General features: G+C 46.5%; 1 protein-coding gene across 3 annotated transcripts in view; it reads left to right on the forward strand.

Moving 5' to 3' along the window:
- The window catches only part of XPOT (exportin for tRNA), a 288,220-nt gene that overhangs the window by 225,540 nt on the left and 36,670 nt on the right, over positions 1–26,010 (forward strand). For all 3 annotated transcript variants that reach the window (XM_063927565.1, XM_063927566.1, XM_063927567.1), the window contains one exon: positions 15,976–16,070. In XM_063927565.1, coding sequence (XP_063783635.1) covers positions 15,976–16,070 — 95 coding nt within the window. The remainder of the gene's footprint in view (positions 1–15,975; positions 16,071–26,010) is intronic.

Raw genomic sequence — 26,010 nt, forward strand, 5'->3', positions numbered from 1 at the left:
GGAGCCCGCTATTCCCAATGGTCCTTACGGAGTTCCCAGCATCCACTACGGACTACGAGAAATAGAATTACCGGTGAGTAAATTCTTATTTTTTCTTTATTATTTTATTTTTCTTTCACACACACGCAGACTGGCAGCTCTGCCACTGCCAGTCTGCACCGCGGGAGCTGCCGGCGGGGTCCCATCGCAGCTGCGTGCGGCTCGGGATGAGCCCCGGCTGAGGGAGACACTGAGCTCTCCTGAGCTGGCCGGACACCGCTGCGTGCGGCGCGTGTAGGGGCCACTCCTCCAGCAGAAGATCACGGCAGCGGTGAGTATCAGCGGCCGGACACCGCTGCGTGCGGCGGGGCCACCCTCCACCACTGAGAAGGTGTGTGTGCATTCCCTCCCCCCCCCTCTTCCCCCCAGAGTGTTGGGATGACAGGGTTGGCAGGGGGGTTTGAATAGAATTAATTTTATTAACTAGATAGTTTTTTAAATGTTGGGTGGTGACTGACTGACACAGCACACCCCCCCCCCCCCCCCCCCCCACTCCTCGGATTTTTACTTTTATTTATTTATTTATTTAGAAAAAAAAAAGGATGCGCGCGCCCGCCCACCCCCCTCGCTGCTCGGATCTCCGCCAGCGCGGCTCACAGAGCCGCTACGGGGATCCGGCAAAAGGGCGCACAGCATCTTTGAATTTGGCGCCGTTGAGGAGGGGGGCGGGGCTTAGTCCCACTCTGCGCGCCCGGAAGTAGCGCGCGCTGGGGACCATTTCCGTTCGGCGGCAGCGTGGGACGGAAGCCACGACGACAGTGAGCAGTTACAGTGGGGAAGGGGGGCACTCGGGGGCACTGCAGGCACAATATTTAACTTACTTTCAGCCTGTCATTGCACAGAGTATCGTGCAGGACAGATCGGGCTGCTGTGGCTGCGTTTTTTTCCCTGCTTCCCCCCCTCTCCCTCCCATTCTGCCTATTGCTGTTTTACCTGTGGGGGAAGGGTCTCAAGTGTAGGTGCTGCCATGGCCAGTAAAGGCTCCAAGGCAACACAAAAGCAGGGTCAGGTTTTAGGTGAGGAGTCACAGCCATCGGCTCAGCCCTCCTCAGAACCCCAGAGCGCCCCGACATGGACGACACAACTCACAGAGGTTATGTCCCTGCTGACTGGGGAACTTAAAGCCTCTCGGGAAGATAGGGAGGCGGCCCGGTTCCGACAGCTTGTCCCGGTACTGGCGCCAGAACCTGCATGGGCTGTCTCATTGGCAAAGTCAGTGGAAGGGCTTTCCAGGGCTGTAATCCCTTCCCAAGCCCCGTCCTTTAGCCCCCCTTAACAGGCTTCAAAAAAGAGATTGCTAGCCTCTGTGTTGCAGGACTTTGACGATGATATGCCTCAATTAGATGAGGCGGGGTTAGATGTACAGGATAGACAGGATGTGGATATCCAGGATACTGAGGACGATCAGGTATATGGGGACTCTGAACCAGTAACTCAGGGTTTAGAGGCTCTTATTACTGCTATTCGCTCAGTATTACAGGTGGAGGAGACGGAGGACACCTTACGCCCTTCAAGGTTTGGCACCAAACAATACCTGCCGGTGACCTTTCCAGTTTCGGAGGAGCTGGATGCGCTCATAACGACAGCCTGGAAGCATCCAGACGCAAAATTTCAGGTATCAAGAAAACGGTCTTCCTATCCTTTACCCGCAGATAGCAGAACACGTTATGAGACCTCTCCGATTGTGGATCCTTCGGTGTCTCATCTGTCCAAAAAGACGGTCCTGCCTGTTCCGGGGGCAACTTCACTTAAGGAGGCGTCAGATAGGAAGTTGGAATCTACCTTAAAGAATATTTACTCTGCGGCAGGGGTATTGCATCGCCCGGCGCAGGTAGGTTGTTGGGTCAACAAGGCGATCGAAGCTTGGGCGGAACATTTGTCCTCTGGAATTTGTGACGAATTACCGGCGGATCAATTGATAGAGTTGGCGGAACACATCCGTGAATCAGCCCTTTATCTTTGCGAAGCGTCCAAGGACATAGGTGTTCTCGGAGCTAGAATTTCCGCTTTAGCAATTGCGGCCCGCAGAGCTCTATGGCTCCGGCATTGGCAGGCGGATATGGAATCCAAAAGGGCGGCAGAGGCGTTGCCCTTTACGGGTGAGTTTCTGTTCGGTAAGGATCTGGATGCCTGGATCTCTACGGCCACCGGGGGTAGGTCGGCTTATCTTCCTTCTGCTGCTCCAGCCGCTCGCAGGCCATATAGGGGTCCCTCTTTTCGATCCTTTCGTGCCCCTTCCAGGTTTCGAGGACAGGCCAGGGGTGGAGCTTCTACCTTCCGTGGCCATAGAGGTAGAGGCGGCGGCAGGGGTAGAGGTTCCGCAGCCTCAGCCCAGTCAGAGGTTAAGTCCTCTACCACTGCCACCGCATGACGGGCTTCCCTCCCACCTGGGAGATCACAGGGTGGGAGCTCGTCTGTGGGATTTCAAGGAGGTCTGGATACAGTCCTGCCCAGACGCTTGGGTCTGGGATCTAATCACTTGCGGTTACAAGCTCGTTTTTCAGGAACAACCGCCCCAGCGTTTTTTTACCACGGGTTTGCCAGTTTCCGACAACCGGGGAGTTGCCTTACAAGCAGCGGTCCAGAAGCTTCTATCCGCAAGGGTAGTGATCCCTGTTCCCTCGCATCATCGGAAACAGGGCTATTACTCAAGCCTGTTTCTAGTACCGAAGCCGGACGGCTCGGTCAGACCAATCCTGAACTTGAAAGATCTCAATCCGTATTTGAAGGTATTCAAGTTCAAGATGGAGTCCCTCCAGTCTGTTATTGCGGGGTTGGAAAAAAACGAGATTCTGGCATCCTTATACATCAAGGATGCATACTTACATGTTCCCATTTGGCCTCCTCATCAGGCTTTTCTCCGGTTTGCAATACAGGACGCTCATTTACAGTTCCAGGCCCTCCCTTTCGGTCTCTCATCTGCTCCCAGAGCGTTCAAAAAAGGTCAAGGCGGTCATGATGGTCCTACTTCCCCTCACAACGGCTGTTGTTTCTGGGAATGATTCTCGACACAGTCCATCAGAGGGTTTTCCTTCCGCAGGACAAGATACTGTCTTTGCAGACACTGGTAAGATTGGTTCTTCAACACCGTCGGGTGACAGTGTATCTGTGCATTCGCCTGCTGGGAAAGATGGTAGCAGCGTTCGAAGCTCTTCCGTACGGTCGCTTCCACTCTCGACCGTTTCAGCTGTGTCTTCTAAATCAGTGGTCAGATCTCATCTGTTCCTTCATCAGCGGGTGACGCTATCTCCAAAGGCACGGTCGTCGCTGCTCTGGTGGCTCCAGTCGACCCATCTGTTGGAAGGAAGACGGTTTGGTATATGGGATTGGACTCTCCTCACCACGGACGCCAGTCTGCGAGGCTGGGGGGCAGTGACCCTGGAACATCGGTTTCAGGGGCGCTGGTCAATCCACGAATCCGCTCTCCCCATAAACATTCTCGAACTAAGGGCAGTGTACAACGCCCTGCTTCAGGCACATCACCTACTGCGCGGTCGAGCGGTCAGAGTTCAGTCCGACAACGCCACGACGGTAGCGTACATCAACCGTCAGGGCGGCACTCGCAGCCGTGCGGCGATGAGGGAGGTCACCAACATCCTTCTCTGGGCGGAGAAGTATGCTCTGTCCTTCTCGGCGATATTCATTCCGGGAGTGAACAATTGGGAAGCAGATTATCTAAGCCGACAGGACATGCACCCGGGAGAGTGGTCGCTACATCCCCAGGTGTTTTGGCAACTGGTACGTCGGTGGGGAAAACCACAGATCGACCTCATGGCGTCCCGCCGGAACCATCAGTTGCCTCTTTATTACTCTCGAACAAGGGACCCGGCGGCGGCGGGCGTGGATGCCCTCACGGCTCCTTGGAATTTCCGGTTCGTTTACCTCTTTCCTCCTTTCCCGCTGTTGCCAAAGGTTCTGCAACGCATCAAGAGGGAAGACGTTCTGGTCCTCCTGGTGGCTCCGGATTGGCCACGCAGGGTTTGGTACTCCACCCTGCACCTGTTGGTGGCCGAGCCTTGGCCCCTGCCACTACGAGACGACCTTCTACAACAGGGTCCTTTTCTTTATCCAGACTTACGCAGGCTACGTTTGACGGCGTGGCTGTTGAGAGAGCCATCTTGACAAGGAAGGGGATTCCTCGTACAGTTATACCTACTATGCTTCGGGCTAGAAAGTCAGTCACATCTTCTCACGACTACCGCATTTGGAAGGCTTATGTAGCATGGTGTGAACGTCGAAAATTTTCTCCTTCCGTGTATAGCTTAGCCCGTCTTCTCCGTTTTTTGCAGGCGGGTTTTTCAGCAGGCCTAAGACTGGGTTCACTAAAGGTGCAGGTCTCTGCTCTTTCGGTTTTCTTCCAGAAAAAGTTAGCCTTGCTGCCTGAGGTTCAGACTTTCTTTCAAGGGGTTCTTCGAATACAGCCTCCCTTCCGTCCTCCGACAGCGCCATGGGACCTCAGTCTGGTCCTGTCTTTTCTGCAGTCTTCATTGTTTGAGCCCCTGGAATCAGTAGAGATAAAATATCTCACCTGGAAGGTGGTTCTTCTCCTGGCGTTGGCTTCAGCTAGACGGGTGTCGGAACTTGGGGCTCTCTCTTGTAGGTCTCCTTACCTGGTGTTTCATGCGGATAGGGTCGAGCTTCGTACTCGTATGTCCTTTCTACCTAAGGTGGTGTCTGATTTTCACATCAATCAGCCGCTTGTGGTCCCGGCCCTCTCGGGGGACTCTCCGGATTCGAGATCATTGGACGTTGTAAGGGCGCTCAAGATCTATGTGGATAGGACTTCAGCTATTCGGAAGTCAGATTCCTTATTTGTTCTCTATGATGCTGCTCGCCGTGGTTGGCCGGCTTCTAAGCAGACCTTGTCTCGATGGATTCGACTGACCATCAGACAAGCTTATTTGGCAGCTTCTCGGGAACCTCCATCTTCCATTTCAGCGCACTCCACGTGGGCGGCTGCCCGGGGGGGTCTCTCTAACTACTTTATGTCGGGTGGCTACTTGGTCCGGCCGTCATACGTTTGTCAAATTCTACAAGTTTGACACTTTTGCGGCCTCTGCATCTCAGTTTGGCCGAGCGGTTTTACAGGACTCTCAGCGCTCTCCCACCCGTTTTGGGAGCTCTGGGACGTCCCCATTGTAACTACGCTCCAGTGGCCCCTAGTGGATGAAGGAGAAATCAGGATTTTGGTACTTACCGATAAATCCCTTTCTCCGATTCCACAGGGGCCACTGGATGCCCGCCCAGCGCTGTTTCCTCCTTGTTTTTTGCTTAACGGTTTGCAGGTCAATAGATGACCGCTTGTTGAGTTCAGGTTAGCCTGTTTTTTGTTAGGTTCTGTGTAGGTTCTGTTCCAGGTTTAGTTTGGGTTATCCTGGTTTACAGGACGTCATTAACCTCCTCTACCTTAAGGTTTTGTTTATTACAGCTCTCCTCGGGCACAGTTTTACGTAGACTGGCTTGGAGGGGAGATAGTAGGGGAGGAGCTAGCCACTGACAATGCTAAATTCCTTTGTCGTATAAACAACCCTTTATGAAGCTAAGAACACTGTACGCTGTTTACTGAAGCAGTACCGTAATGGTACGCTAGTTGCGTAACGATCGCTCAGCCGTAGGCGAGACGCTCAAGCGTCACGTTCGCTCACGGCCCAGGGATCACAGGACACGTTATTGGTTATGTCTAGGGGAATGATTCGCTGTAGCGTAGCATACGCTCGAGACCACGAGGAGGTCACCAGCGATGCAGACGCTTACAACACTATACCTTTATGTTAAAACCTTATACCAATGAAATACACTGAATACCTTAATGTGAGTACAGGGTGTAAGTGCAACCTTGTGTAACCTGACTATCTACAAAGCTGCATGAGCGTCACCGACGCTCAAGTGAACACTTAACACTATAGAAAATGCACAGATACTGGTTTAGGTTCCAAGGCCTATTAACTGTATTATATCTAATATACTTGTAAAAGGGGATAACAGTACAAATGATACACTACAATATAACAGAGACTTCCTAACCACAGAACTAAACAATAAATACAAAAGGACAATACTACTCTGACCTAAAAGAAATACAATACAATACTATCTAATACAATACAATACTAGCCTAGTCTAGGGGAGATATGAGAGAACAGAACAGAGAGAGAGAGAGAGAGAGAGAGAGAGAGAGAGATGAGATGAGAGAAATTGGCTCACAGAAAGACAATAATTACGGAGAGAAACTTACGCACAAGGGGAAACGATCGCATGCGCCTGGACATCCAGCTCCCGGCTATCAGCAGATAACCGTTGATGAGAGAGTGAGCTGGATGTGGTCGGCCTGCCTATTTATGCCCCACACACAATGCAATCTCCTGGTCCTACAATCCCATTGTCCATTGGCCGAAGGAATTCGGCCCTGTATCATAACAAAAGGTCATAGGGTGATTCATACAGGTGGGCTGTGACGATTTCCAACAGCTCAGGTGGGTGGGAAACTGGGTTTCCCGCCGCATACCTGAGTATGTGTAAATAATAGAAATGGACATAAACTTCTTATGTCCATAACTATTCGCACGAGCGATTAATACGCTCCAAACCAACACCGGAATATTGCTAATTAAATACTCTTCCGATGGGTACCAAACACTGCTGTATGATTCCTGTTAGACCCTTCGTACGATATAAAGAGGGATTCCTCAGCTCTGGGACATTGTATTTTAACCAAACTTTCAGAATCTATCAAAGGGACCATGATCTATAAACTACATTAATTGTGAACATTTGTAACGAATGAGTCGCACGCTACGACTACATAAGCTCTACCGTAAATACGCATACCGCGCCTGCGAGTGCACGTTATTGCGGGTATGCGCATCCACGGGAGAGCGCATGCACGCGCAGCGCGGACCAGTGTGCGGTGCAAATATGGCAACGTGCATTGAGACATTTTTCTGACTTTGACAGTCCACCCTTTGGCAGTCAATAATAACTGCCACAAAACATTTAAGGAGAAAAATGTAAGTCAGGGGTTAATTGATTTCCATGGTTGGGTAGGGGAGGAGAGAGGAGAAGGTGTGAAGAGGGTATGACCTAGTGAGAAAGCAGAAGCATGTGTGTATGAATCCATGTTTGGGGGGTCATGTATCATCGTGCCGTACGTGTTGTAAATCAAGCTTCGAGGTATTGCGAAGTATACATTTGAATTCCTTCTTATCCTGTGGTACAGGTCTGTGGATGGGCTGTCAAACTCTACCGAGCTCATTTCGGCTGTGGTTGTAACAAAATGGGGATGCACATTTTAGTTGATGATACATGAATGGGGGAGGTATGTGGTTGCTGATATCTGTGCCTGTATTCCCTATCGTCTATGTGTGTCGTTACCTGAGGGTTGTAGAGATGAAGATAAAGAACACTTACGAAAAATGCAATGATATTCTATGTCAGGGAAATGTACATCTGTCGTCGAAGTTGTTTTCGGTATCTGTTGAGAGTCGTCTTCTTTGCGCTGTTTTGCTCCTTAGGCATGAGCAACAAGCTTTGTCAGTGCCATCAGATTTACAAAAATGGTGGGCTAGCGTGAGTTTAAAAATACTAGGGAAACTGGGGATCCATGGCAAAGTTCATCAAGTGTCCATATTTAAAGTTGTCAAATCTTCTTCTTTGGTCAATCCGTTGTCTGTATACATCTCGTCTCGTCAGCTTCCTCGTCCAAGGGGGTCTTTGTATCTGGGAGAAAAGCAGAAAAACAGGTGAAAGAAACGGACCGTATAATCGCATTTTCATCACATCCTGGTTTCTATCATTGGGTCATGTGTAACAGTCATCACTTCAGGCAATACTTTTCCAATATAACACAATCCTTCAGAGTTTGGGGCAAGCCACTTGTACGCCTTTCTCCCACATATGAAATATGCATCATCGGGGAGAACATATGGGACGGAGAAGGACATGACCATGTTACAAACCTTCCAGGTGAAATCTCCTGACCCTAATTCTTCCATCTGCCTAGTGCACGTATCGGTTTGTACGATATGAGCACAGTATCCTGGTGATACCTCTCCAACTCTAGTAATCCTATTCCCTAAGGTATATCGATACCGGAAAGATTTTCCTCTACTGGCTATGTGGCGTACGAGCTCTGTATCTGTAGGCATTCTATCTGCTCTGTGTGAAAAGGTCATGGTAAGGTTGCTCCATGACACTTCCCAATTTCCCGGTTTTCTGGGATTGGAGATGTTAAAACATAAGAGGGACCTATCCACATGGTATTGGTGGAGCTTCAAACTAGGAGGGCTGGAGATATTAAACCTCCGGTCCACCGGTCTCCCACCACTTAGCTCAAGTACCTCCCCTAACGTTAAAGGAAATGGTACTAGCCCTGATTTGCTGTGTCCCTGAGGTACTTGAGAGCATACCCAACAATCGGTCTTATTTAACACATTACCCACTAAGGAGTGATAGTCACTCAATGGATGCCGGTCCATATGGATATTAAAACTGGATTGGCATTTCTTTGTTACAGAGCCTACAGATACAACTTTCTTTTTGAACTAACATTCCTTCACAGTTGTTTACAAATAACATGGTTGTTAGATCGTGCCCGGTATTCGCCTTTGCTTGGTGATTGGGTTGCTATTGGAAATTTACACCTTCGTCTCAGTCATCAGGACCTTTCTGGATCCTTTCTCGACCTCACTGGTACTCTCACCGAAACAGACTGCTCTGGTCAACATCATGGTTAACGGGAAAAATCCATATCACAGTCTCTTGGGGCAAGTCCATCTTACAGGAGGAGAAAAGAAGAAATTTGTAATGGGGGTATAAGAAAATCAGTTTGAGGGGGAGAGAACTCGTTACGATAATAAGTTCTCTCGTCTTGTTGTTCTTCTTGTTCTGCTGTCCTCTCAAAGGTGCTGTCTCTCAGTCTTCAAAAACGATCATTCTGGTGATGCAATATTCCTTCCTAACCGACGATCTTTCTGTAAGGAGCAAAAATCTGGCATTACCATTGGTTAACACTTAGGGGTGACATACCATCTTTAAATCATGGAAACATGAGTGAGGAGAGAGAGAAAATAAAAAAACAAAAGAGATAGAGAACAATTCATGTGCATATATACATTACATAACTCGACAATAACCATCAATAAGAAAAGAGAAACAAAGCATTTTTAAACATTGTAAGAAAACATTGTTAGCATTAGAAAAACATTGTCAGACTTATTAGGCTGTCATATCTATGTATCTACTGGTCTCCTTGAGCAGTCCCTCCCCACCAGCACTTGCATTATTCCACTGTCTGTATCTGGCCAGAATACATTGTGGTGGATAGGTCATGCTGGGGTTTGGTAGACTTCTGCAAGGACCAAGCGAATATGCAATGTTTGAATTCTTACCAATAATCGTCAGAGATGGGGATAGAGAGAGAAAGAAAAAACATTTTTCACAAATACATTTACAACGTTTAACCTGGTCATTCCTGTGTCTTCAGTGAATGACCTCCCAATTTACTAACCGTTACCTCAGGCTTACCATCAGTTCTAATGATCACCTTTCCTGACTATATATTATGGGTGTGTCCCAAAATTCTTCCTATATGATCCCTGCTTGTAATTTGGTGTGTCATATTCATGCTCATTTTCATGTCTAGGGGGTCTAACTTTATGTGGGTTATTACAGTTACTGGCATAATGCCCTTCTCTTCTACAATGATAACAAATCCTGGGCTCCCTCCACGTGTCAATGACCTGAGGTTTTGGTTGATTTGATGCCTCCTCAAACGCTCGGATGCTCATCATCATCAATCGTTTCCCCTGTACTTCCCTGGTTCCTTGGATACCATGATTATGTCGTTGTCTTTCTCTTGATCTACAATCTCTTGCAATGTGTCCCTTTTTATGACAATGGTAACAGACTACCATATCTGGGTTTCTCGCAGGGGTGTGGGGCTTTTGTTGGGGTGGTCTTGTGGTTTGGGCCTGTATATTTGCTGCCATTAACTTATCTCTTTGTGACTCTCTGTACCTGGTGATATTCTGGTCATGATTAATGACGGCCTCTCTTAGTGCGGCCACCGAGATATCTCTCCAGTTTGGGTTGGTGGTCTGTACCCTTGTTTTTAATTCATCCTTTAAACCATTCATTAATACCTTAACCGCTATTCCTTTATGTTGTGCATTTGTCTTGATGTCTGCGATCCCAGTGTTTCTAGCCATTATTTGCAGTGCTCGATTGAAATAATTAGAAACATTTTCCTTTTCGTTTTGCCTTATGGAGAAAATTTCACTCCACTTGACAGTGGTTGGGAAATATATTCCTAACTGTCGGTTAATCTGCCTAATACATTCCTGATTGTGTTCCTCCATACAAGGTACCTCCGTGTTTAATTTACAATCAGCAATGAATTTTTCAGGGTCAACCCTGGAGGGCAAACATGCCCTCAGCACTGTCCGCCACTCTTTGTTGGTGGGTTCTGTGGCGTTTCCTAGTTCTTTAATAAACCTTTGACATTTGGCTAGATTTTTCCCAGGATCAGGAAATTCGGACATAATTGATCTCAATTCGGTCCGGGACAAGAGACAGCGCATTGCACTGTCCTTGACGGGAATGATTCCCTGATCGTCAGTCTTCCCATTGGGGACTGAGATCACCCTGGCCAGATCGAGCTCAGTTACATCATCTTGTTTTGGTCTTATAATATGGGGTACATTTGTTTGTGCGTGATATAAAACATTGTACGTACCTGTGGACACGACCTCACCTGACCCTCTGTTAGGGGGTTCGATTATTGCCTTTACCAATTTGGTCGCGTCCACCTGGATGTCTTGTAGGATGGCTTCTGGAAGAGGTGCCGACATCGTTCTGGGCTCACTTTCTTGTTTGTATTCCTGAGGGAGGTTTGACATGGGGTGCAGCTTGCACAGGTTAATAGTTGTACATTCAACAGTATTACAATAATCATGGTTACATTTATTACACTTATCCTTATAATCTATATTACAGTTGCTAAGAGCGTTTTTATTGTTCCACTTTTGTGCTTTTCTCTCCGCAATCAACTCCTCTCCTGCTGCCATATCTCTCCTCTCAAGATAAGAGTCAGAAAAGTCAATAGACTCTTTTTGTAATTCACTTTCCTGTTGCCATAACTGTAAATATTCATAATGTTTATTTTGTCTCTTCGTTGGTTCAACGAGACTTATCCTCCTCCTTAAATTTTGTAACACTACTGGACTGAAGCTACCTATTCTTGGGAATTTGTCCCTGTCTTGTACAGTCATTCTCTCCCATTCATCACATAAAACTTCAGCGTGATTTCCATATTTCTTACACATCACATATCGTGCCGACCCGATGGATCGGTTCTCTGAATCAACCCGAACCGAGGTTGATCGCCCCCTACCTGAACAAATGGCCCCCATAATCTGCAGGCGTTGCCTATTCCTCCTTGAATATCAAGGCTTTCAGCGAACCCTTACAAACAAACCAAGATGTCCTTGGGCAGGCCGGCGGTGGTGGTTTATCAAGTACCCCACTTACTTCTCGCCCACGTTGGCCTGTGCTGCAATCACTGTAGCCAGAGCTGCTGGACCCAACCTAGGGCCCCTGTGAACCTTTAGTTTACTGGAACATATGAGGGTTACCCGCAGGACACTTACTCTTTCCAGTAAAGTTGGGGTTGTTAGATAGTTCCTGAGTGACCAGCGAACTTCCCTTCCAAAAATAAAAAATTACACAAATCACGTCAGAATGTACAGATAGCGTTTGTGACCACTTTACTCTAATGGTATTAGGTCAGATTACTAACTACTGCACACAATAACGTGCGGTCCAATCGTTCAGTATACGAGCACTACTTGTCATGTACTGAAAGATCAATGGAATCTATGTTTCCGGCTGCGATTCCTTCAGCCAGAGCTTGTATGGCCTATATGGGTTCTGCACCAACACCCCAGGCGTTGTGCCACTGGACTTTTATAGCGGACCTTTTACCTTACGACCTCCTGGTCTTGCTACCTTATGACCTCCTGGTCTTGTTACCTTATGACCTCCTGGTCTTGTTACCTTATGGTCCGCTATACTCTAATGCTCAAATATTATTTAACCAGGGATGCCTCCCTGGCCACCGTATATGTCACTTACACGTATGTCCCTTGACGAGTACCCGGCTTTCCTTTTGGTTCCACCTTAAAGTTATATAAACTTTTGTATACAAAACACACTCACTCAACACATGTACACTTTTGTTTCTATATCTATTTCTGCGCAGAAATTGTCTTTAGGCCAAAAGTGTTACCAATTAGGAGCAGGATCTGTTAAACTAAATTTCAGATTTTCCAAAAATAGATTTGCGTTATTTACCGCTTCGCGTTATCTACCGCTGTGCGTTAATTATCGCCTTGCGCTAATTATCGCTTTGCGCTAATTCAACTTTTTTCGTGACTTGAGCTACGTGAGCGTAACCGGACGCTACGTTGCGTAATGTACGCTGCGTGCGTCTGCCTTTTGGATTGCGTACGCTAGTCTTTGTTAGCGACACGTGTACGCAATGCAAAGGATCCACCGTAACACAATATATTTTTATCAATGTAAATGATCCCTGATCATCTACCGCAATCCACACTGACTGCCTTGTATCTCAGACAAACCGTGTGTTTGTTCTATATTTTAACTATTACCTCTACTATGAAATAACAGCAAATCTCTTTTTAGCACTTTCTATCAACTATAAAATTGGCAAACAGGAATAGTGATATACGAAAAATGAAATACACAAGTGAAAAGAAATGCAGGTATGTATGCGTACGCAAGACAAAAGAAAAATAAACAGTTTTAAAAAGACACAAGCGTTTTGTTCTTACTTCCGGTTCCCGGATTCCTTCAGCACTCTTTATCTAAGCGAAGCAGACGCTTATCCCGTCAGCACTTGTGAGACAACCTCCCACCCTTTGCTGGAGGGATAATGTCTGCTGATCTACCTAGTGCAGATGTGAGAAGTATAGGACGAGCCCGCAATTGACAATGCTAAATTCCTTTGTCGTATAAACAACCCTTTATGAAGCTAAGAACACTGTACGCTGTTTACTGAAGAAGTACCGTAATGGTACGCTAGTTGCGTAACGATCGCTCAGCCGTAGGCGAGACGCTCAAGCGTCACGTTCGCTCACGGCCCAGGGATCACAGGACACGTTATTGGTTATGTCTAGGGGAATGATTCGCTGTAGCGTAGCATACGCTCGAGACCACGAGGAGGTCACCAGCGATGCAGACGCTTACAACACTATACCTTTATGTTAAAACCTTATACCAATGAAATACACTGAATACCTTAATGTGAGTACAGGGTGTAAGTGCAACCTTGTGTAACCTGACTATCTACAAAGCTGCATGAGCGTCACCGACGCTCAAGTGAACACTTAACACTATAGAAAATGCACAGATACTGGTTTAGGTTCCAAGGCCTATTAACTGTATTATATCTAATATACTTGTAAAAGGGGATAACAGTACAAATGATACACTACAATATAACAGAGACTTCCTAACCACAGAACTAAACAATAAATACAAAAGGACAATACTACTCTGACCTAAAAGAAATACAATACAATACTATCTAATACAATACAATACTAGCCTAGTCTAGGGGAGATATGAGAGAACAGAACAGAGAGAGAGAGAGAGAGAGAGAGAGAGAGAGATGAGATGAGAGAAATTGGCTCACAGAAAGACAATAATTACGGAGAGAAACTTACGCACAAGGGGAAACGATCGCATGCGCCTGGACATCCAGCTCCCGGCTATCAGCAGATAACCGTTGATGAGAGAGTGAGCTGGATGTGGTCGGCCTGCCTATTTATGCCCCACACACAATGCAATCTCCTGGTCCTACAATCCCATTGTCCATTGGCCGAAGGAATTCGGCCCTGTATCATAACAAAAGGTCATAGGGTGATTCATACAGGTGGGCTGTGACGATTTCCAACAGCTCAGGTGGGTGGGAAACTGGGTTTCCCGCCGCATACCTGAGTATGTGTAAATAATAGAAATGGACATAAACTTCTTATGTCCATAACTATTCGCACGAGCGATTAATACGCTCCAAACCAACACCGGAATATTGCTAATTAAATACTCTTCCGATGGGTACCAAACACTGCTGTATGATTCCTGTTAGACCCTTCGTACGATATAAAGAGGGATTCCTCAGCTCTGGGACATTGTATTTTAACCAAACTTTCAGAATCTATCAAAGGGACCATGATCTATAAACTACATTAATTGTGAACATTTGTAACGAATGAGTCGCACGCTACGACTACATAAGCTCTACCGTAAATACGCATACCGCGCCTGCGAGTGCACGTTATTGCGGGTATGCGCATCCACGGGAGAGCGCATGCACGCGCAGCGCGGACCAGTGTGCGGTGCAAATATGGCAACGTGCATTGAGACATTTTTCTGACTTTGACACCACAGTGTTAGAGTTTTAAAGTGCCAGCTCCCAATTACTGCCTACTATTTCCCCATTGTAGCTACGCTCCAGTGGCCCCTGTGGAATCGGAGAAAAGGATTTATCGGTAAGTACCAAAATCCTGATTTTCCATCTGTAGCACGGGTCGCAGCCGGGAGCCTGACACTGCTGCGACCCGTGCTACAGCCCCCTTTCCCACAGCACTCACCAACCCGGCATATTGCTGGGTTAGTGACGCTGCTGCTGACGCGGCAGGGGCAGCGCTGGGAGATCACGTGATCTCCCAGCGCCGCCCTTCCATTCTCTGTGAACGGGAGCCGTGTCGCATTGACGCGGCTCCCGTTCACACTACACAGCTTACCGGGTTGAACACGTGTTCAACCGGGATCCGGTCTGAACATAGACAGTGTCTAGGTGTCGACCACTATAGTTCGACAGTCACTAGGTCGACAGGTTCAGAGGGTCAACATGTTCTAGGTCGACGGGTCAAAAGGTCGACATGAGGTTTTTTTTAAATCAATTATTTTTAAAAAAACGTTTTCATACTTAACGATCCACGTGGACTACGACTGGAACCGGTAATCTGTGTCGATGAAGCGGTAGCGGAGCGAGGCACCTTGCCCGCGAGCCATGCGAGGGGACACGGTGCACTAATTGGGGTTCCCGGTCACTCTACGAAGAAAACACCAAAAAAACATACTCATGTCGACCTATAGTGGTCGACCTAGACACTGTCGATCTAATGATCCACACCCGTTCAACCCGGCAAGCTACCCGGGTAGGATTCACGGATCACTTGATCCAGGAATTTGCAGGGGGACCCTTTTCCACTAGGAAAAAACACTGGTAAATGCGCGCCCCCGCGCATTTACCCGTGTTTTTAAAGCTAGTGGAAAAGGCGTATCAGACTCTTTTTCGCTAAAAGATGCCCTTTGCTAGACCTGGCATGCCAAGAGGGCCTGTTTGGCGTGACTACAGCAAAGATGTATGAGGACATATCTGTATGTTGCTGAGCAATCCGTGCATTGGATCCCGCTTTATATAAATGAGCAAACAAATGTTGAATTTGTGTCTTTATAAATAGGCAGTAGCTTGACCAGCTGTTTTTGTTTTATATCCCTCTGTACATCCTACACTTTACATGCATAGACTACTAGATCTATGACCAATTAGGAACTAGTGAATTTGATGGCTGATGCACACCATCAGATAACGGACATCTGATCAATAATGAACCAGTGCTTTGTATTGGCGATTGGTTAGTGCCAGTTTAGTCTAAAAGATGTCCAGATGACAATGTGTATGGGCAGCTTTAGTAAAGAGAAAGTGTCTGCTAAAATGTCCTCTTGTCAGCTCTTCAAAATGATAGGATGGGATGTTTTATTTGTATTTTATTACTATTATTTATATGGGTTTTCTGACTTTAATCACCATGTTGTTTTTATTTATTTTTATAAACTTTTTATTCATTTTAGATGGTGTTTTTGGATCACAGAGGCCTGCGCCACACTAGTCCTAAAGTCCGTAGTAGAGCAGCTTATCTTTTTTCAAGATTTGTGAAATCTCTACAGTAAGAACAATTCATATAATATTTCTAGATCACAGATCACTGAGTATTACATTTACTTTTATTTGCTGCCTGAAAACTTGAATATTATTTACCTGCTGGGAATACCTGTTTTCTAATCCTGTGGTTTATAATCCTTACATTTGACAAGCAGCAGAATAGTTTTTTTAATTTAGTATGTGGTTGGACTTTTGTACTATTTTATTTTTTATCTTTTGTCTTGATCATTTCAGTTTGACTCCAAGGGAAATATAAAAACATGGTTTCGGGCGGATTTAATTACATGGTAGCTCGCTGTTTACATTTTTTTTTGCCCATCTTTTTTTAACTTGTGGGGAAAAAAAAATTTCACAAAAAAAAAAAGAATAGAAACACAAAACAAAGAGAATAAAATACTGTACAAAGAGAAAAAAAAAAATAAAAAATAAAAAAAATGCAATATACATGTCACAGAAATATCAATAAAGAGCACCATGTAGAACCAGTTTGTGGTCATTAATCATATATACATCGAGAAAAACACACTTATATGAAACGTAAGATGTAGATAAGCAGAGCGGACATTAAGTATCGATCATACAGAAATTAGAAGGATTAAGAATACTAATAAGAATCACTCTATTTTATCTTACATTTAATGAATTATAGAGTTGAACTGGGGCCGACATATCAGTGGCCAGCCGAGAGGTGTTCCATCTATCCCATTTACTTAGATAATGAGGCAGGGTCCCCCTAAATCGGTGTGTAAACCGTTAATGCCCAGATACCTCATTAACCAAGGCCCTCCAGTTATACAGATTAGGGGAGGAAATTGCAAGCCAATTCCGTGCTATAATTACCTTTGCCAAGATGGTCAGACATAAAGCATGTTTATAAATTGCTGGGGAGTAGTTTTCCTCCAAGTCTAGAGCAAAAATACACCGTCTAGGAGAGAAGGGGGGGGGGGACAATGGTTCAGTAAGTAATATATCCATCCATATTGCCTCCCAAAAAGCATATACAATTGGACACTGCCACAACAAGTGCCAGAAGGTAGCTTCAGGGGCACCACAGTGCGGACAATTTGCATCAGGCCTCAACCCCGCTCTACATAGAGAAACTGGGGTTTTATGTGATCTATGGAGGATATAAAAAAAGACCTGTTGGTACTTGATACATGGGGTAGTGTATTTGAGAGAGCCCAACACCTGAAGCTATTGATCATCTTCAAGTGGACCAATATCTAATTCCCACTTAAGTTTAAGCGGGTCAAAAAAATTTGGGCAAATATGTGTAGTTAGGTTGGCATATATAGTAGATATTTGATGTCTCGTACCCAGTGCCAAGACCAGTTCCTTTACTGGAGAACTGGAAATGGACGGGGGCGAGACTCCAAATTGCGCCTGCACCACATGGCGGAGTTGTAGGTAACGGTAAAAAAAAATACTGTTGGATATAGCAAACTCCTCTCTCAGCTGCGTAAAATATTTGAAAATATCATTAATAAATTAAGAAATTGTTGTGAGGCACGCCGATATCCATATGTTGTCCTGTGAGAGATGAACCAGTTCCCCATACTGTGCATTGAACCAAAGCGGCATATCTGTATCCGTCCACCCATAATAAGAATGAGATTGTCTCCACACAAGTAGCAATTGACGTAATACAGGAGGAAGACCAGCAGCAGAGGAAGTAGAAAGAAGAAATTGGACATGGGAGAAGTGGGACCCCACACACTCAGCGAAGAATCTCCCAAACGTGGGAGCATCCCTTTTCAAAATCAAATTAGACAAATGTACTAGCTGAGCAGCCAGGTAGTAAGCGTGCAAGTTAGGGAAACCCAAACCTCCATCAGTTTTAGACTTAACCAGAGCTCTCAGGGCAACCCTAGGTGCCTTATTGCCCCAAACAAATAAGGAGAGTACACTATCAATACTAGTGAAAACCCTTTTAGGGATATAAACAGGGGAGTGTTGCAATAAATAGAGGTACTTCGGTTGCATCACCATTTTGATGAGAATGATGCGACCTGTGACAGTGAGGGGAAGCTTCTTCCATATGTGAACCCGGCGCTTCAAGTCCTCCGTGACCTGGTCTATATTTTGTTGTACAAAAGTGGCAACATTAGGAGTAACCCAGACTCCAAGATACCGAAGGCGAAGGGTCCACTACAAGGAGCATACAATAGGCAATGGGTCTGGGATTAATACCAGATATGGGAAGAATGTGAGATTTATTCCAATTAATGGATAGGTCAGAATAGAAACCAAAGGTGTTGACAATATCAAGAATGGAGGTCAGTGAAGTGTCCGCATCATTGAGAAACAGGAGCATGTCATCAGCGTATAAGGCGACAACATCCTCATGCCCATCAATAGTAATGCCCCTAACATCGGGAGACTCCCGAAGAAAACTAGCCAAAGGCTCAATAGCCAGGGCAAAAAGAGCTAGGGACAGTGGGCAGCTTTGCCTAGTACCACGATACAGAGCAAAGCAGGACGTAACAAATCCATATTGGTCAATTTGGCTGTGGACCAAATGAAAATTAACTGACCTTCGGATCAATACTGAAACACCTCTAGAATTAGTAGAAAAGGTAGAAGGATACGCCAGACCAACCCAGGGTTTACTGAGAGCCAAGGTTCTAGTACCAATCAGATGGGTTTCGGAGAGACATATAATGTCAGCTCTATATTTTTTCGCCTGCGACAAAACAAGGGCACGCTTAATGCGGTCATTCAAGCCCCTCACATTCCAGCCAAGTATGCGGAGTCCCTCAACCCCCATAGCCATAGAGAAGATAAAGAAGGGACAGAAGGAGAAAAAAAAGCAAGTGAAAGAAGCACAGAATCAGAATAAGCTAGGCATAAATGACAATGGAAACATGTATTATAGAGGAACCTGCAATATGGGAACGGCAAAAAGAAAAAGGCCACCACAGCAGACCACAGGCAAACAAACAAATGACATGAAAACCACCAAATGAGCATGTCAGAGAATTTAGGCACATGGCAAAGAATAGGAACAAAAATACACAGTGGCACAAACATGAGAAAAAAAATAAGCATATAACATCCCAACCACCCCCCACTCTGCATATCTATTACAACCTAGATACACCTCGATCCCTACAACGACCTAACTAAGCTAAGAACCCAATAGTAACCCCTGGGGTACAGAGGTAACTAATACCTCTATAAAGACTATATCCTAGCATTCAGCTCCTAGGACAAAAGATACAACATCCCCGCACAATGAACAGTAAAAAAATAAATAAAATAGAAAACATCAGTAGTAGCAACCCCATTAATACTTCATAGCGTCCGAAGCAAAGAAAAGGGGCCAAACAGAAGAAAACAAAAGTACTAAAGCAACCGTCCTCAATTAGGGGCCGGAGGCCTACGGTCCCGCCAGGCCTCCGCTTCCTGAGGAGTATTGAAGTGTGTGGAGCCATCATGGACAACCCGCAAACGAGCCGGGAAAAGCATGGAGTACTGCATTTGGCTGTTCCGGAGCCTCCTCTTAACTTGAAGAAACTATGCTTGGGATTTCTGGACATCCCACAGCAAAATCCGGATAAACTGCAATAATACGGTTGTCAAATTTTAAAGGGCCCTGAGTGCGAGCCAGCCGGAGGACCGCGTCACGGTCTTCATAGTGGAGAAAGCGAGCTATGAAAGTAACGTGCAGGTGCACCCGGAGGAGGGGCCCTAGCAGGTAAACGATGTGCCCTTTCTACAGAAGACTGAGGATTAAAGGCATCACGTTGAAATAATTGAAGGAGCCACTGTTCCAAGAATTTTTCGGAGGCAGGGCCCTCTGCCCTTTCCGGGAGGCCAGCAAAGCGGACATTATTACGGCGAAGTCTACCTTCAACATCGGATAATTTAGCCTTGACCGCTGACATCTGAGTGGTTAAATCAGCGACTGTATCTTTAAGAGGGTTAGTCAAATCCTCCAGATCGGAGATTCAATGTTCTACCTCTCCCAACTCTCACGAATCTTCTGCATATCATGTCGAATCAGGGAGATGTCAACCTGCACCTGACCAATTTTGTCCGTAACTCGTTGCTCAGATGCCGATATGGCGAGCAGGATCTGCTGTCGACTGAGACGTGTCATCTGGTTGAAGGGGGCCTCCCGAGGGTGAAGGAGGTGATGGAGGAGTATTCGCTTCTCTATAAGGTGTGAGCAGACAGTGCCTTCCGCATGTTTTTTGCAGAAGTGGCAGGGATCAGCAGCTTGCACATTTAATTAAATTGATCCCTAAATGTTTTCTAAAGCCGGCCATGCACCTATAGATTATCTTTCATAAATCTGCTAATGTATGAGAGCAAATGACAAAGGACAGTTTTATCCCGAATGCCGTAAAGCTTTATCCTTTAACCACTTCCCTGGCACTAACGTATGAGATGCGACTGCAGACAGGATGTGCGTTACCTGACCAAGGTGCATCCCATATGTTTGTGCCGTCCTGCTCTGAGCTCCTTGTATAATGGAAGAAATCCATTTGGCACATGTACTGAACAGATTTCCTCTTGCTCAGGCTCCCTGGGAATAATGATGCAGCCATTTTTTTCTTTCATTTAAATATTCTGAAAAATACGTTAGACACTTTAAAGAAAATTAAAAAATTATGAACGGTTTTGGTGGAAAAAAATTGGTTAAGTGGTCAGCCAACTTATCTGAATTACTATTTTTGGCAGCTTTCTGATGCTAGGGAGCAATTGGCTTCTTGTCACTTGCTCCCAAACATCAGATTTTCATTAAATAGTTGCTTGGTGGGAAAGATAAACAAGTACAGTAGTTGTGTGGCCAGACAGTCACTTGTATGTTAGATTTTTAGTTATTGTTTTGGGCCTCTAGTCCTATGTGCATGAGATTTCTAGACTGTTCATTTCTATAATTCAAATTGGTTTTAAATTGATGGTATGAAAAGACTTGTGTACGCTCTTTTCATCTCTTACCCTGGTTTGTATGTTTCTCTGACGTCCTAAGTGGATGCTGGGGACTCCGTAAGGACCATGGGGAATAGCGGCTCCGCAGGAGACAGGGCACAAAAGTAAAAGCTTTAGGATCAGGTGGTGTGCACTGGCTCCTCCCCCTATGACCCTCCTCCAAGCCTCAGTTATGTTTTTGTGCCCGGCCGAGAAGGGTGCAATCTAGGTGGCTCTCCTAAAGAGCTGCTTAGAGTAAAAGTTTTGTTAGGTTTTTTATTTTCAGTGAGTCCTGCTGGCAACAGGCTCACTGCAACGAGGGACTTAGGGGAGAAGAAGTGAACTCACCTGCGTGCAGGATGGATTGGCTTCTTAGGCTACTGGACACTAGCTCCAGAGGGACGATCACAGGTACAGCCTGGATGGGTCACCGGAGCCGCGCCGCCGACCCCCTTGCAGATGCTGAAGAGAGAAGAGGTCCAGAAATCGGCGGCTGAAGACTTCCCAGTCTTCTTAAGGTAGCGCACGGCAGCTGTGCGCCATTGCTCTCAGCACACTTCACACCAACGGTCACTGAGGGTGCAGGGCGCTGGGGGGGGCGCCCTGGGCAGCAATGAAAGTACCTATGCTGGCTAAAAATACATCACATATAGCCTCTGGGGCTATATGGATGTATTTAACCCCTGCCAGGTTGTCAGAAAAACGGGAGAAGAAGCCCGCCGAAAAGGGGGCGGGGCCTATTCTCCTCAGCACACAGCGCCATTTTCCTACACAGCTCCGCAGCTAGGAAGGCTCCCAGGCTCTCCCCTGCACTGCACTACAGAAACAGGGTTAAAACAGAGAGGGGGGGCATTTTGTGTGGCGATATTATAATATATTAAGATGCTATAAGGGAAAACACTTATATAAGGTTGTCCCTGTATAATTATAGCGTTTTGGTGTGTGCTGGCAAACTCTCCCTCTGTCTCCCCAAAGGGCTAGTGGGGTCCTGTCCTCTATCAGAGCATTCCCTGTGTGTGTGCTGTGTGTCGGTACGTGTGTGTCGACATGTATGAGGACGATGTTGGTGAGGAGGCGGAGCAATTGCCTGTAATGGTGATGTCACTCTCTAGGGAGTCGACACCGGAATGGATGGCTTATTTAGGGAATTACGTGATAATGTCAACACGCTGCAAGGTCGGTTGACGACATGAGACGGCCGGCAAACCAATTAGTACCTGTCCAGGCGTCTCAAACACCGTCAGGGGCTTTAAAACGCCCATTACCTCAGTCGGTCGACACAGACACGGACACTGACTCCAGTGTCGACGGTGAAGAAACAAACGTATTTTCCATTAGGGCCACACGTTACATGTTAAGGGCAATGAAGGAGGTGTTACATATTTCTGATACTACAAGTACCACAAAAAAGGGTATTATGTGGGGTGTAAAAAAACTACCTGTAGTTTTTCCTGAATCAGATAAATTAAATGAAGTGTGTGATGATGCGTGGGTTTCCCCCAATAGAAAATTATTGGCGTTATACCCTTTCCCGCCAGAAGTTAGGGCGCGTTGGGAAACACCCCCTAGGGTGGATAAGGCGCTCACACGCTTATCAAAACAAGTGGCGTTACCGTCTCCAGATACGGCCGCCCTCAAGGAGCCAGCTGATAGGAGGCTGGAAAATATCCTAAAAAGTATATACACACATACTGGTGTTATACTGCGACCAGCGATCGCCTCAGCCTGGATGTGCAGCGCTGGGGTGGCTTGGTCGGATTCCCTGACTGAAAATATTGATACCCTTGACAGGGACAGTATTTTATTGACTATAGAGCATTTAAAAGATGCATTTCTATATATGCGAGATGCACAGAGGGATATTTGCACTCTGGCATCAAGAGTAAGTGCGATGTCCATGTCTGCCAGAAGATGTTTATGGACACGACAGTGGTCAGGTGATGCAGATTCCAAACGGCACATGGAAGTATTGCCGTATAAAGGGGAGGAGTTATTTGGGGTCGGTCCATCGGACCTGGTGGCCACGGCAACAGCTGGAAAATCCACCTTTTTTACCCCAAGTCACATCTCAGCAGAAAAAGACACCGTCTTTTCAGCCTCAGTCCTTTCGTCCCCATAAGGGCAAGCGGGCAAAAGGCCAGTCATATCTGCCCAGGGGTAGAGGAAAGGGAAGAAGACTGCAGCAGGCAGCTCCTTCCCAGGAACAGAAGCCCTCCACCGCTTCTGCCAAGTCCTCAGCATGACGCTGGGGCCGTACAAGCGGACTCAGGTGCGGTGGGGGGTCGTCTCAAGAGTTTCAGCGCGCAGTGGGCTCACTCGCAAGTGGACCCCTGGATCCTACAAGTAGTATCCCAGGGGTACAGATTGGAAGTTCGAGACGTCTCCCCCTCGCAGGTTCCTGAAGTCTGCTTTACCAACGTCTCCCTCCGACAGGGAGGCAGTATTGGAAACAATTCACAAGCTGTATTCCCAGCAGGTGATAATCAAAGTACCCCTCCTACAACAAGGAAAGGGGTATTATTCCACACTATTTGTGGTACTGAAGCCAGACGGCTCGGTGAGACCTATTCTAAATCTGAAATCTTTGAACACTTACATACAAAGGTTCAAATCAAGATGGAGTCACTCGGAGCAGTGATAGCGAACCAGGAAGAAGGGGACTATATGGTGTCCCTGGACATCAAGGATGCTTACCTCCATGTCCCAATTTGCCCTTCTCACCAAGGGTACCTCAGGTTCGTGGTACAGAACTGTCACTATCAGTTTCAGACGCTGCCGTTTGGATTGTCCACGGCACCCCGGGTCTTTACCAAGGTAATGGCCGAAATGATGATTCTTCTTCAAAGAAAAGGCGTCTTAATTATCCCTTACTTGGACGATCTCCTGATAAGTGCAAGGTCCAGAGAACAGTTGGAGGTCGGAGTAGCACTATCTCAAGTAGTTCTACGACAGCACGGGTGGATTCTAAATATTCCAAAATCGCAGCTGATTCCGACGACACGTCTGCTGTTCCTAGGGATGATTCTGGACACAGTCCAGAAAAAGGTGTTTCTCCCGGAGGAGAAAGCCAGGGAGTTATCCGAGCTAGTTAGGAACCTCCAAGAACCAGGCCAAGTGTCAGTGCATCAATGCACAAGAGTCCTGGGAAAAATGGTGGCTTCTTACGAAGCGATTCCATTCGGCAGATTTCACGCAAGAATTTTTCAGTGGGATCTGCTGGACGAATGGTCCGGATCGCATCTTCAGATGCATCAGCGGATAATCCTGTCTCCAAGGACAAGGGTGTCTCTTCTGTGGTGGCTGCAGAGTGCTCATCTACTAGAGGGCAGCAGATTCGGCATTCAGGACTGGGTCCTGGTGACCACGGATGCCAGCCTGAGAGGCTGGGGAGCAGTCACACAGGGAAGAAATTTCCAAGGAGTGTGGTCAAGTCTGGAGACTTCTCTCCACATAAATATACTGGAGCTAAGGGCAATTTACAATGCTCTGAGCCTAGGAAGACCTCTGCTTCAAAGTCAACCGGTGCTGATCCAGTCGGACAACATCACGGCAGTCGCCCACGTAAACAGACAGGGCGGCACAAGAAGCAGGAGGGAAATGGCAGCAAGGATTCTTCGCTGGGCGAAAAATCATGTGATAACACTGTCAGCGGTGTTCATTCCGGGAGTGGACAACTGGGAAGCAGACTTCCTCAGCAGGCACGACCTCCACCCGGGAGAGTGGGGACTTCATCTGGAAGTCTTCCACATGATTGTGAACCGTTGGGAAAGACCAAAGGTGGACATGATGGCGTCCCGTCTGAACAAAAAACTGGACAGGTATTGCGCCAGGTCAAGAGACCCTCAGGCAATAGCAGGGACGCTCTGGTAACACCGTGGGTGTACCAGTCGGTGTATGTGTTCCCTCCTCTGCCTCTCATACCCAAGGTACTGAGAATTATAAGACGGAGAGGAGTAAGAACTATACTCGTGGCTCCGGATTGGCCAAGAAGGACTTGGTACCCGGAACTTCAAGAGATACTAAGAAGGGACTTGCTTCAGCAAGGATCATGTCTGTTCCAAGTCTTACCGCGGCTGCGTTTGACGGCATGGCGGTTGAACGCCGGATCCTAAGGGAAAAAGGCATTCCGGAAGAGGTCATCCCTACCCTGGTCAGAGCCAGGAAGGAGGTGACCGCACAACATTATCACCACATTTGGCGAAAATATGTTGCATGGTGTGAGGCCAGGAAGGCCCCACGGAGGAATTTCAACTCGGTCGATTCCTGCATTTCCTGCAAACAGGAGTGTCTATGGGCAGTGGCTTAAGTTCGCCCCAGTCGCCCGGAGGCATGATAAAATGCTGGTGCCCCCCCCTATACATATAGGAATATATATATATATATATATATATATATATATATATATATATATATATATATATATATATATATATATATATATATATATATATATATATATAAAATGAAGAAGTGGCACTCACGGGACTTGATTGATAAAAATAAGACTCGGGACACGGCGGTCTCAGATGAAAGATCTTTCAGCTGAGACCGCCGTGTCCTGAGTCTTATTTTTATCAATCAAGTCCCGTGAGTGCCACTTCATTGATTTAGCTACAAGGTCCCACAAACCTGTTAGGAGGCACCTGGGCATTAACTGGAGGAGGAGAGAGTGCCGGCACTTTTATATATATATATATATATATATATATATATATATATATATATATATATATATATATATATATACACACACACACACCATATGTAGATATCTGGTACTTGGGGTGAACAGTAGCAGCGTACTCACAATAGTACTTTCACAATAGTAGTATAGATACGGGATGCGGTCAAGATGCCGCCGGCCGGAATCCCGGCGGTCGAAATACCGACGCCGGAATCCCAACCGCCACAATCCCGACATATTCTCCCTTCGTGGATGTCCACGACACCCATAGAGGGAGAATATAATAGTGTGCCGAGCGTAGCGAGCCCGCAAGGGGCTGCGTTCCGCTCGCCACCCCTGTCGG

The sequence above is a fragment of the Pseudophryne corroboree genome, chromosome 6 (assembly GCF_028390025.1).
Source record: "Pseudophryne corroboree isolate aPseCor3 chromosome 6, aPseCor3.hap2, whole genome shotgun sequence".
Lineage (NCBI taxonomy): Eukaryota > Metazoa > Chordata > Amphibia > Anura > Myobatrachidae > Pseudophryne > Pseudophryne corroboree.